The sequence below is a fragment of the Trachemys scripta genome, chromosome 3 (assembly GCF_013100865.1).
Source record: "Trachemys scripta elegans isolate TJP31775 chromosome 3, CAS_Tse_1.0, whole genome shotgun sequence".
NCBI classification, from domain to species: Eukaryota; Metazoa; Chordata; order Testudines; family Emydidae; genus Trachemys; species Trachemys scripta.
This window is the reverse complement of record NC_048300.1, coordinates 11382423-11396003: the sequence shown is the minus strand read 5'-3', so window position 1 is coordinate 11396003 and position 13581 is coordinate 11382423. Positions and strand designations below refer to the sequence as shown.

General features: G+C 45.2%; 1 protein-coding gene across 2 annotated transcripts in view; it reads right to left on the bottom strand.

The window, feature by feature from the left end:
• SNAP25 (synaptosome associated protein 25) overlaps window positions 1-13581 on the bottom strand; it is a 98278-nt gene that overhangs the window by 39313 nt on the left and 45384 nt on the right. For both annotated transcript variants that reach the window (XM_034764124.1, XM_034764123.1), the window contains exon 2: window positions 177-312. In XM_034764124.1, coding sequence (XP_034620015.1) covers window positions 177-248 — 72 coding nt within the window. In that variant the 5' untranslated portion in view covers window positions 249-312. The remainder of the gene's footprint in view (window positions 1-176; window positions 313-13581) is intronic.

The following is a 13581-nucleotide window of genomic DNA, read 5'->3' as shown; positions in this document are numbered from 1 at the left end:
TGTATTGATACTAGTGTCGGTGACAGCAGAATTCGGTCCAGTCAAATTACATGAGTGTAAAACAGAATCAGCTGCTGAAGCACTTTGCTACAGCTGTGCACATTTCTGGATATAGCCTGTGGGTAGACAGAAGAACCTCAAGTGTTTCCACCCTCCTCGTTTGCCATTGGTTTTACCTCATCCGCCAGCTGGTCAGCACGCCGCTGCATTTCTTCCAACTCATTGCGCATATCAAGTTCTTCTGCCATTTTAGCTGCGAGTGTGTTTGTCGAGGCTTCAGATCAAGGATTTGTGTTTGTTCTGCCCGGGAGCCTGCAAGACAGCAAATAGGGAACAAATACTGGGGTTAAACTTGCTGCCCTCTGCAGATTTGTGCTTAAATGTCAATCCCCTCAAATGCTTTTGTATTAGTGTTCTCGCCAGCAATCTTTCATCAGGGCTGGTGAGTCTTACAAACAGAAGAGTGCTCGTGGATTGTTCAAGGTGATGTTCTATTCCTGGGCTATTAGTCACTCTCTTGTATAGGAGCATGGATGGATCCTCACTGCATTCCCTACAGAGAAATTAATTAATTTGTATTTTCTACCTGGCACGCTTCAACTGCCGTTAAGCACCAAACACTTATAAAATGCAGAATCAGAAGGGATGACTTGTAACTAGACATGGGCTCGAGCTGCATTCAAACTTCTCAGAAGTTGAAAGGGTTCAGCTCTAGGGTTTTGCCTCATACTTGCTTGCAAATAAGGGCAAGTCTACACCACAGTGCTACATCGGCGCAGCTATGAAGACGGTGAAGACACGCTATGCCGACGGGAGAGAGCTCTCCAGTCAGCATAATTACTCCACCTCGATGAGAAGTGGAAGCCATGTTGGCGGAAGAGTGTCTCCCACCAACATAGTGCCGATGTGGACAGCATGAAACTTGCAAGGCTTATTGGGGGTGGGGGGACTTTTTCACACCCAAGAGTGAGGTAAGTTATATCGACTTAGGCTGTAGTATAGACCTGCCATGGGTATGTTTGCCTTTACTTGCCTTTTTGGACAGGGAAGGAGTCTATGACAGAGAGCCAGATCCTTAAGTAAGCTGTAAATCTGTGTCATGCCACAGTAGCTTGCAGATAATGGAGCCGGGCTGATTTTCACCAGGTGAAGATTTGGCCCAGAAACACCATCTCAGAAATCTGAGCCATTCAAAATTACACTGGATACATTTTAAAAAGCCTGGCAGGGGTTTGTACTATATCACCCAGCTGGGTTTTTCTGTCATTGCTTCTAGTGGGGCCAGGGAGGGATAGCTCAGTGGTTTGAGCATTGGCTTGCTAAACCCAGGGTTGTGAGCTCAATCCTTGAGGGGGCCACTTAGGGATCTGGGGCAAAATCAGTAGTTTGTCCTGCTAGTGAAGGCAGGGGACTAGACTTAATGACCTTTCAAGGTCCCTTCTAGGAGATAGGATATCTCCATAATTATAATTTATTGTCTAAATCCAGAGTAAATCCATTGAACTCACCTGTACCTGAGATCAGATCCCCTTCCATTCAATCTAGTTTAGGAAGGTATTAGCTTTTATTATAAACCAAAAGACACAACCTAGCTTCTATTGCTGACTTGAGAAGGAAAGGTGGGGCCTCCTACTACCTCTCAAGTCTGTAGAACATCATCACTATTTTATTTTTCTGCGTGATTCAAGCATGACACATTGAAAATTAGTGCTCAGCGAGGGTTTATTGCTCAGAGGAAGCACTAATCCAGCTGGAAGGAAAGGAGGAGGGCTGCAAACAACTGCCATGAAGCACTCGCCATTTTACTCAATTACATAATATCATAACATAAGGATGGCCATACTGGGTCAGACTAATAGTCCATCTAGACCAGTATCCAATGGCCAGTGCCCGATGCTTCAGAAGAAGTGAACAGAACAGGGCAATTTATTGAGTGACCCATCCCGTCATCCAGTCCCAGCTTCCAGCAATCAAAAGTTTAGGGACACCCAGAACATAAGGTTACACCCCTGGCCATCTTGGCTAATAGCCATTGGTGGACCTATCCTCCAGGAACTTATCTAATTCTTTTTTGAACTCCATTATTCTTTTGGTCTGCACAACATCCCCTGGCAATGAGTGCCATAAATTGACTGTGCATTGTGTGACAAAGTATATCCTTGTGTTTGTTTGAAGCCTGCTGCCTATTAGTTTCATTGGGTGAACCCTAGTTCTTGTGTTATGTGAAGGGGTAAATAACACTTCCTTATTCACTTTCTCCATACCATTCATGATTTTATAGACCTCTATCATATCTCCCCTCAGTCGTCTCTTTTCTAAACTGAATAATCCCAGTCTTTTTAATCTCTCCTCATATGGAAGCTGTTTCATGCCCCTAATCTTTTTTGTTGCCCGTCTCTGTACTTTTTCCAATTCCAATATATCTTTTTTTGAGATTTGGCGACCATGTCTGCACACAGTATTCAAGATGTGGGTGTACCATGGATTTATATAGTGGCATTATGCTATTACCTGTCTTATTATCTATCCCTTTCCTAATGTTTCCTAACATTCTGTTTGCTTTTTTGACTGCTGGTGCACACAGAGTGGATGTTTTCAGAGAACTATCCACGATGACTCCAAGATCTCTTTCTTGAGTGCAGCAGCACTGATGTAGCGCTTGAGTGTAGACTTGCCCGTAGTATTTACACTTCTTGCATTTGTATACAAGCATTATAAAATTTGTCAATATTTAGTTGTCTGCTTTCATGTGATGTAACTGAATGGGACTCTTGTTTGACTGTTTCTTTTCTGTTCCTACGTGTACTTTATCAACTTCTATCTTCTCCTATTTACTTGGATATAGAGTATTCCCTTTAATAAATCCTCTCTGATAGGAGGTGTCTGTCCAAACTGTGTCCCCCTCCGCACCTGTCGGCTTTCCCCCAGCCCTTAGTTTAAAAACTCCTCTACCACCTTTTTAATTTTACATGCCAGCAATGTGGTTCTGTTTAAGTGAAGCCCATTCTTCCCGTATAGGCTCCTCTCTTCTCAAAAGGTTCCTAGTTACTAGTAAATGTAAATCGCTCCTCTGAACACAAACATCTCATCCATGCATTGATCTCTCTAACTGACCCTGCACATTGAGAATTTCAGAGAATGCTACCATGGAGGTCCTGGACTTTAATTTTTTATGTAGCAGCCTAAATTTGGCCTACAAACCTCTCTCCTACCTTTCCCGATGTCATTGGTACCTACATGTACCATGACCACCGGCTCCTCCCTAGCACTACACAAAAGTCTGTCTAGATGTCTCAAGAGATCTGCAACCTTCGCACCTGGCAGGCAAGTCACCATGCGGTTCTCCCGGTCATCGCAAACACAGCTATGTTTCTAATGATCGAATCCACCATTACTATTACCTGTCTCTTCCTATAACAGGGGTTCCCTCTCCCCTCATGTGAGAGGATACCATGACATCTGGAAGGACGATTCCAACTATGGGATTGTTTCCCTCCACTGCAGCTTGATGTTCTCCTTCCCTGAGTCTTTCGTCCTCCTCAACACCACGGAGGCTGTCAGACTGGGGCGGAGGGGAACCGATCTACCATGTCCCAGAAAGTTTCATCTATGTACATCTCTGTCTCTCTTTGGTCCTCCAGTTCAGTCACTCTGGTCTCAAGGGCCTGTACTCAGTCTCTGAGAGCCATGAGTTGCTTTTACTGAAAGCACACATATGCCATGTGCCTACAAGGCAGGGAATCCTACACATTGCATTCAGCGCAATACACTGGATAGTCCCAACTCTGCTGCTGGACTTCTGTCTGCATTGTTTTTACTCTTGCAGGGCTTGTTTGTTCTTTATGTGTGAATTTTTGGGGGGGGGGGGGGGGGGGGAGTTGTTATTGGCCTAAGTTTAGAGACTGTTTATTAGGTGTGTCCAGCTCTCACGCTCCCTCGCAAAACTCCCCTGTTCACTGGTTCCTCTAGTTGCTTACAAGCTGGCTTTTCCAACCCTGTTCTCCCGAGTTAGCCCCATCCCCTTGTCAAGGGATCCGGGATCAAAGGACTGAAGGCTGGAGCCTGGTTAGGAAGGCTCCGGTAGGCTCAGCATACAGCAAGCAGCCCACACTCTAAACTTCAATCAAGCAGGCACATGGCAAGCAACAAGCACACAGCAACAGACCACAAACTCACCCCAAAGGTCAGACCTTCACACCTTCACCTGCAGAACTCCCTGGCCAAACCCCCATTTGCAATTCCTCTCCTCCTCACAACGGCAAGGCAGGACAGAGCAGCTCCTTTCAGTAAACTGTCAAGCAAGAACCATCTTGGGGACCAATTTCTGCCCTGGCTTTACACCCTATGCCACTCAAATGGAAAAGATGAATCAGGGCAGCCTTTGGCCCTAAGAGTTTGACAGCCAATAAATGATAGCATCTGTCTATAAAAACTAGCCATTACGTATTTAAGATGGACTCAGTCCTTGCTCAGACAATACTCTCACTGAAGCCAATAGGGGTACAGACTAAGGACGGCAGGAGTGGGCTATAAGGCCCCAGATCACAGCGTCTGCAAACAGGGGTGCTCCAGGGGGCACAGGAGTGAATGGGAGGCTAACCCCCTTCCCAGGCCATGAGCCTGTGCTAGAAATGTACCTTTTAAGCTGCTGAGGAGAGGAAATGTTCCTGCTTGATTCACAGAGTCATGGATAGGTCCCCCAGTGCAAACTCCTCCAAGCTCACACAGACTGAGCCCCTGCAGTGCACATGGGGGCACAGAAGCCTCCCCGGGGGGGGCTCCCTGCCTGCTGCCCTCCACTCAGAAGAACCACACCATTTCCTCTGCACTGAGTGGAGAGGGCCAGCATTTGCTTCATCTATAGGGGCCAACAGCCAGACAGGTGTACGAATGAGCATTGGGTGGAAGGAGCTTGCACAACAATAGCAGTGCCCCATGGAGAGCAACACTGGTGTTTGCTTTGCTAACACATGTCAATTAATTAAAGCCGAACAAAAGGCCATTGGCTAGATGCTGACCCAACTGTTGGCTCCCATTTCAGCAGAACGCAACAAACCAACCACCCAAAACTGCCTAAGTAGCAATCAGCCAATATATGGCAGTGCGTTAAACTCTGGTTTGGATTAAACGTCCCTTCATATTAATCTATCTAGTCCTTCCCCCTCCCTCCTGCATCTTTCCCAGCGACTCTTCTGCAATGGGACGACCTTTCCTCTGCATAAATCAGCTCCGCTGAGCCAGGAGCCATAGGCTTCCAGGGATCAGAAGGCCAAGGATATTTGCTGCTGAATCAAGCTCTATCTGCTTACGAATATGTAAGAAAATCAGACAGCTGCTTACGTATCCTCTGCAACTTACAAAGGATTGTTGTTATATAAGGGGGGAAATGTATGACCTTCATGCTTGTACATTAGCTATGCTCTCCCTTGAGGCTGTCTTGCTTTCTTTTCATCCTAAGGCAGGAAGAAATCCATCTCAGAGAGGAGACTGAAAAGCCAGCCCCCCAAGCAACTGGCACAGCATTCTGTTTACATCAATCTCAAACAGTGAACACATCGCAACATCCCTGTCTGAGGGAGGCTAACATCCTGTGATGGGTCACATAAAATGTAGACGTTTCCAATATATCCCGGAGTAGCGGCTGGGTGGGCAGTGCCACCTGGTGTTTTGGATGGTTGGGCAATTCACACCAGCATTAAGGCTCGACTGCAAGAAATTCATCCGTGGGCCCAGCTGATGCAAATGCCTGGCTTAATGGCATGGTGAATATTCAGTTTGACAGCAGACATTTTGGGGAGGCTCGCTGTCAGCAGTAAACAGGTTTCACCAAAAAAAATAGGGAGCACTCTAGGGATTAGAAGCTCCATGGCAGAGACACATCAAGGATCCTTCTGCTTCCAAAGAAGACCTCTGTGAGAGTGACTAAAGCAATCCTGGTGTTCTTGTAGGGGCCAATCCAGCCCCAGCCCACACAGGTTCTCCTGGAGGCAGAACCACTGTGATTCCACTGCACTGGATTTGGATGGGCTGTGTGCCTACAGTGAAGTGCCCCGAGGCGTCACTCCCTGAACAGCCACGTGCAGGGATTATGTGGGAGTGAGGAAGACAGGCAAGTGGTCAGAGGAAGTTGAAGTATCCTCCATAAAACATCTGCTCCGTAGCCCAAGTGGAGGACTCCTTGTCTATGTCTACACTACCGTGATAAATCGACCTACACTACGCAACTCCAGCTACGTGAATAACGTAGCTGGGGTCGATGAACCTTAGGTCGAGTTACCACAGGGTCTACACGGCAGGGTCAACATGAGAAAATCTCCCATCAACTTACCTTACTCTTCTTGTCGGGGGTAGAGTACAGGGGTTGACTGGAGAGCGATCTACAGTCGATTTGGCGGGTCTTTACTAGACCCACTAAATCGACTGCCGGTGGCTCGATCTCAGAGTGTTGATCCCGGCTGTAGTGTAGACCTGCCCCTTGACTCCTTCCTCACCATGTACCTAGGGCACAGCTCACTGTTTGGCTTGGCACTAAAGCTGGTCAGAGAATGGAACTTCCATTCCACGGGAAATTCCAACATGTCAAAATTTGTTTTTGTCCCAAATCAGAACAAGCTGCCAAAATTCTGAAATTTTCCATGGAATGAACATTCCAATTCGGGACCATTGAATTTGTTGTGTTTTGAAACGGTGAACACATCATATGGAAACGCTGTAATATAATGTAAAATATTAAATGCTATAGATACTCAATATATACGAATATAAAATATTAATTTTAATACTGTATTATATGATGTAAAAAAGTCTAAATGAATCAAAATGACAGTCAAAATGAAATGTTTCAGCATTACAGGAATGAAATGAGAAAGTTAGAATGATTCATTTTTACTCTTCCCATAGACAGTTTCATTGAAATCAAGGTTCCCGCTAAATATTTAGATTGTGATGAAACTGAATTTTCTAGTGGAAAACTGTTCCGTCAAAAATTTCCCAACAAGCTCTACTTGACACCAAAGATCTGACCTAAAGCTACTGAAGTCAATGGGCCATGAGATCAGGCCCAAACACCTGTATAACAATCCGGGGTACAAAAGCCAGAAAGTGTTTCTGGGATTTTCAGTGCCACAGGGGGCTTGGAATAGGGTTTCTCTTCCTGGTCTGTTGGCCCTAGTAATGACCTGAACATGGACTGGAAGCTTCTCTCTCCATTGTGTGGGGGTCTCAGTATGGATCGATGCAATAGGGCAACTTGGGGAAGAACCAATTCTCATTTACAGCCCCTCATTATTTTTTCTGCCTGATTTACTCAGCTACTATACAGCTGTGTAAAATTCTTTACAAACTTGGGTCCAGGTCCTCAGTTTGGTGTAAAGCTACCTTGGTTCTGTGCCTGGTGAGAAAAAGGTGGGGCCTTGGTATGTCATGATCCTGGCACCCCACTCCTCCCATTTTACTTTATTTACACAGATGTTTTAGGGTCCCATAGTAGAACTGTATCCTACTCCTTCTCCCCCCCGACCCCATCAGCCTAGTTCCATTGATTTCAGGGGAGCTATGCCAATGTACATTAGCTGGCTATCTGCCCCACGGTTTGTTTCAGCATTTTCAAATACCTTACCCTGTCGGAGCAAGAAGCTAGGTAATGCAGGGAGAGCCTTCCCTCCTGAGTAAGGGCACGGCACCCTCAATGCATATTACTTTCGAGACATATACTGTTCTTTACAGCTCTTTGTGGCTTGTCTCCAGCTGGCTTGCTGCCAATCAGCTTTGGCGAATCGTTATCCCGTGACATGTGAACATCAGTGGGCTCTTGTGCTTTTTCAGTGGATCTCAGAGCTTTGCTTACTCTAGGATTCCTCCTCTAGAATTTCTCATCATTGCTAACAGTGTTAGCCCTGGGGGGAGCACTAGTGGAGACAAGGAGCTGGGAATTCTAGCACCATGTTGTCTATACCTGCTCTTAAGTGAGCCAGTGCTTAAAATACTCGCAGCTGCCTGCATTTTGGTCTACACTAGCATTGGTGGAGTTGCAAGAGTGAATTTTAATGGGGGGAAAGGTTAATTTAGACACAGCCTAGGAAGGGATATGATTTGAACGTTCATATGAGTGGGTGAAGAAGAAACTAGAATCTGCTCTCTACCTATTTGGTGTAAGGGGATAAGGGATGGTCTAGGTAATACTTAATCCTGTCTCAGCGTGGGGGGACTGGACTAGATGACCTATCAAGATCCCTTCCAGTGCTACATTGCTATGATTGGCATTGTGTTCCTAGCATGGGCGATGTTAGATAAATAAGATGATGCAATGCTAATATGGGACCAGTTTTAAACCTCTGAGCATACCCAGTGTAAACTAGGTGGTAAATGAAGCCTGAACAGACTGATGCTAAGCTGAGTTCTTGGGCAATTAATAAAAAAATAATGATACTGTTTATGAATCACTGTAATTTCTAAACATTGCACAGGTAAATTAGTTCTCCAGTAGACATCTCTCCCCCCAACCTGGCTCTTGATTACCGCACTTAATGATCACGAATGAGCAGTAAGTTTGGGCGGTGATGAGAAGTAGAAAGATATGGAGCCCTTGGGACTTACCCTTAGAATGATAGTTTCTGATTAATAAATCCCACCATGTTTACATTTAGAGATAGATTCACCCCATTTTACATCAGCCTAGAAAATGTCAGAGGTTATAACTGCAGAGGTGTTTTGTTGCAAATGATTAAACTTGACAGGTTGATTGAAACTGTTTTTTTTGTTGTAAAGCACTTAGAATGGATTGAGAAACACCACAAAGCCCTCTTACAGACAAGCCATTTTACATCATGTTTTAGTCATAAACACGAGTGCCCTACTGCGGTGCTGATTCAACTTCATTTATAGAAAACCATGCCCAGTAATCAATACAGGTTACTCATAGGCACACAATATGGTATGCAATTTGTCTAGATGCAGGCTGAAATTGTATCTTGATTATCACTTCAAAAGTTTTTTTCTCTTACTTAATTAGCCTCTCAGAGTTGGTAAGACAAATCCCACCTGTTCATGTTCTCTGTATGTGTGTATATATATCTCCTCAATATATGTTCCATTCTATGAATCCGAAGAAGTGGGCTGTAGCCCATGAAAGCTTATGCTCTAATAAATTTGTTAGTCTCTAAGGTACCACAAGTACTCCTGTTCTTTTTGCGGATACAGACTAACACGGCTGCTACTCTGAAAGCTGAAATTGTGTAGATTTTGCAGCCGATTCTGGTTACTGCCCATATCTTTGCAATAATCTTCCTTAAGCACGGGGGATAGTATACATTGGGGATGGGATTCTTTAGTTAGATACCTAACACCCATTAATATTCAAAGAGAGTCGGGTGCTTATCCCAGTTTAAGCTAAAACAAACACTGATGCTACGTAAAATCCCTTCAGCTTCATTAGACATTGCAGATTTGATTTATGGAAGCAATTATTCTCCTACAATTTAGATTAATATTTTGCCCCTGATGCCAGATGCTGTATTTCCGATACAGAAGAACAGTAGGAAACTGAGGGTTAAAGAGAAAGTAATGAAGAAACTGACTGAGGCGAGCACATTGTCTACTTCAGTTTGAACGCTGCATTTATTATATTACAGGTAAAGTTCAGATGCAATATAGAATCAGGTAGTTAGAATGTTTTATCTATGTGGAGTTATTCTGAAGCTCTAAGTGAACCGTCATATATCCCTGAAGAGGGAGAAATACAATGGGTGACCTTTAAAAGGAAATATTTACTTTACTGGGATGTAAACTCTTCAACACAATAAATATAGGAAAATGAAAATGCAGCAATTTACCATGGCAAAGTCAACACTGCAATAAAACAACCGTTTCTTTTCAAGCACTCTCACTGCATTAAAGTGCAGATCTATTTTTCCCCCTGGATATTCATAGCCAGAGGATGACTGCATTGGCATATTCTACACAAAGAACACACACATATATATATAAAAGAGGAGACTGCCAATAACAATTCTTTATATAGAGACTTTTCTTCTGTAGAGTTGGAAGAGCCTTGCAAAGGTGGGCAAGCATTATTATCCCTATTTTACAGAGGGGAAAACTGAAGGACAAAGAGATTGACTGACCTGTCCAAAATTACAGAGCAAGCCAATGGAGAAGCCCAGAATAGAATCGCTGCAAAAATAGGGTTTGAACCAGAGCACTCACATTCCTCTGTCCCAGCCAGCTCCCATTGCTACCCTCTCAAATGTCACTAGAAAAGCATCGGGGTCATCAGTGGGCCCCATTTTACACAGGGCTCTGGTTCCCGTTCCCCGTACTGGGACTCACCAGAAGTAACTGCTGCCCTTGTGCTTGCTCCCTGATAAATTCCTCCAAGCTCCTCTCTTGCGCTGCTTGCTGGGCTAGGAGGGATTCTCTCTCCAACTGGTGTGATGGTTGGAAAGATTGCATGCTCTGTTGCAGCTCCACCAACCGCTGCAGAGTCTGCTCCATCATCCGGGCACCCAGTACTCTCTGAGGCCTCCCCCGTGTGTCTCTCAATTGCCACTACCAGGGCAGTCCAGCTGCCGGACAAGCCTCAGCATGCCATGGGGCATGCTTGACAAAGGCCTGGCTGGGAAGATTTAGTTGGGGATTGGTCCTGCTTTGAGCAGGGGGTTGGACTAGATGACCTCCTGAGGTCCCTTCCAACCCTGCTAGTCTATGATTCTATGATTCCTGCCATCTCCCCACAGAAATTGCACAGACTCCTATGGTTGTACCTTCACCGTATCCTTTTATTTTAAATTCCCTCCTCCATTTCCACAACAACCTCCGTGCAACAGTCTATTTACAGCACCAACAGTGCTTTTTGGTCCTCTCCCCCAGTACTTGAGGGGAACAGATGTCTCCCTTCCATGAGGCCTCTGTGTTTCTGGGTGTAACTAGCCCTAAACCCCTCGCTCCACTTTTGGGACTTCCTGCCTGCCTCTTTATCTGCCTTGGGCTGATGGGCCAATTGGCTCCTTATCCCATTCAGCCGGCCAGCCTGGTTGTCTAATGACCTCCATCAGCTTTCTCCAGGGGAACTGATTAACATCTGAGTGATCAGAGTGCTGGCGCACCTGTTCGCACCCTGCACTCAGTCACAGAGGGTGACATACAGGCTGATTGAAGAATATCAGATAAGAAAGAGAAACTGTAGAGAAGCGAAACTATAAAGCAGAGGGATCTTTTCCTCTCCCACTCTGGTGCTGAGTTATGTGTCTGCAGTTTAGTCCCCGCATAGCTGCACATGAGGGGTTTCTATCCTTGGACAAGGCCGCTGTAAGTTGCTTCACAGGATCCCCATCTGTGGGGGTTGCTCCAGTGACATGTGGAATTAGCACATCCACCTACCTGCTATGCAATTATTGTCTCCTCTTCAGCTAGCGCTGCCCACTTTTGGAGCTCTGCTGGCTGGCAGGTGGGGAATGCTTTGTACCACTGCCAGCCCTCTCAAGGCAGACTTTCTACTGTGAGTGCTGGGTTATACTACAGACGCCGGCATAAACTTGGGGCTAAAATCTAGCCTGGAGACTGTCCACCAACTCCTTGCAAAGAAAGACTGTTTTGAGACTTCAGGAATATGAAGCTGTGGGGAAAAGTCCTTTGGACTCCAGTAGCTCCACACGTTGCTGAGAATGAGCATTCCCCAACCCCCCTTTTCTTATGTCCAGGAGACCCCATTGAGTCAAGGAAGAATAATGCTACTGCATCAGGCTTCACCTTGTAAACCCGTCATTCATTGTCCTCAGCGCTGTGCCCTGAGTTCCAGCTCAGATAATGTCTTGAGAACCTTATGCCTGAAAACAGATGCCATGAAAACACGTGCTATTAAATCCAGTGGGTGCTCTTGTAATTCTCCCCCACAGTTTATAATTCTTCACCAGGTTTTAACGTCTGTCTATTTGTAGGTGGCCTAGTGGTAGTGCACTCTGTTTCCAATATCTCACCTCCCAACAGGAAGGGCCTTTAGTCCAGATCCTATCCCTTGTATGTGGCTTATCCTTGCCTCAGGGTTTTCAACATCCCTTACTAGAGATTTATGCCCTCCCGCAACAAGGGCAGTTGGTAGGGGAGTCAGGCCTTCCCACTCCATTGAGCTCCAACCCAGGGCCCTGTGAGACACAACAGTGTGCCCCAGAGCTGCCTCCCTGGGTCACTTCCTACCATCCATCTCCCCCAAAGTCTCCCAGTCCAATATAAGATAACAAAAGGAAAGAAAAAACAGTTACACCTTCATCCCCAAATGGGTTCAGCTTCACAGGGAGGCTTTTTCGGTGTCCTTGTTCAGGAGCCCTCAGGGTGGGTAGATAGGTCGGTCGATCTTCTCCCCTGCTCTGAGCTGAGTGGCTTCCTTTTAAGCTTCCTCTCCAGCTGGAACATGGTTTGCAAGCCTGGAGGGGCAGAGCTACCTGGGCCCCATTTTGTCCTTTAACCCCTTTGGGCCCAGTGTGGGCTTTGTACACCCCATCACGCTACTCTAGCACTATCCATTTGGTTTCTAGAGTGCTTATAGCAGTTAATATTGCCTCTACCGAACCCATTGACCAGATAGGCCCTTAATGTGTTTTAACTGCTCTAAAAGCACTTTTAAAAACTATCCAGTCTGTTCTGTAATGAAAAATCCTATCTAAAGATTTATGCTTTCGCTATGAAGCATTATTAACAGACAGGCTGTTTAGATATTATATTTAAATCGATATAATATGTGAATTCAAGATTTTCAGTAAAAATTGTGTTATGTAAAAACTGTGCCATGTGCATTGCCTGGATTGTCTAGGATCCTGCAGTTTTTGAGGGAAACTGGTATTATCCGGCAATTCCAAAGAAAGTGGGTTTGCCACGGATACATTTCTGCTTAATTCAAAGCTGCAGCATCCACATTTTTGCAAATTTGTGCTAATGTAAACACTTGGGACCCAGTCTAGATCTGCACAGGTCAACAAAGTATGTGGCTAATTAATCTGCCTTAGAAAATAGTAAAGAGTAACAACCACTACGAGGAAAGCCTCGAAAAGGAATCATATTAGAAAAGATTGGAAGAATGATCTCGCAGACAGGAATTCAGGAGACCTGGCTGTAATTCCCAGTTTGGCCACAATCTTCCTGTGTGGCCTTGAGCAAGTCACTCAATCTCTTTGTGCCTCAGTACCCCCTTTGTACCAGGGGGATAATAATACTCCTTTTCTCTCATCCTTCGTCTGTCCTGTCTATTTATCTGGCAAGCGCCTTGGCTCAGGGTCGATCTTTGCCTACATGTAAGCACTGCACCTAGCACAAGGTGGGCCTAATCTCAGTTGAGGCATCTAGATGTTACTGCAATAGACATTTTAAATAATAGCAGGGGTGTGATATGACCCCATGCTGCACCTTTTCCCCAGTTACTGCCAGAGGAGCACAAGGGAGCGCAAATCTAACTGGAAAGAGCACTCTTCCTTCAAAGGCCAAAACAAAGATGTTTGTTGAAGCATAAATAGATGGAATCATGAGACCATACCCAATATGTTGGAAAAATAAATTCAAAACGAATTTTCCTACGATTGGTGTCTACGCAGTTTT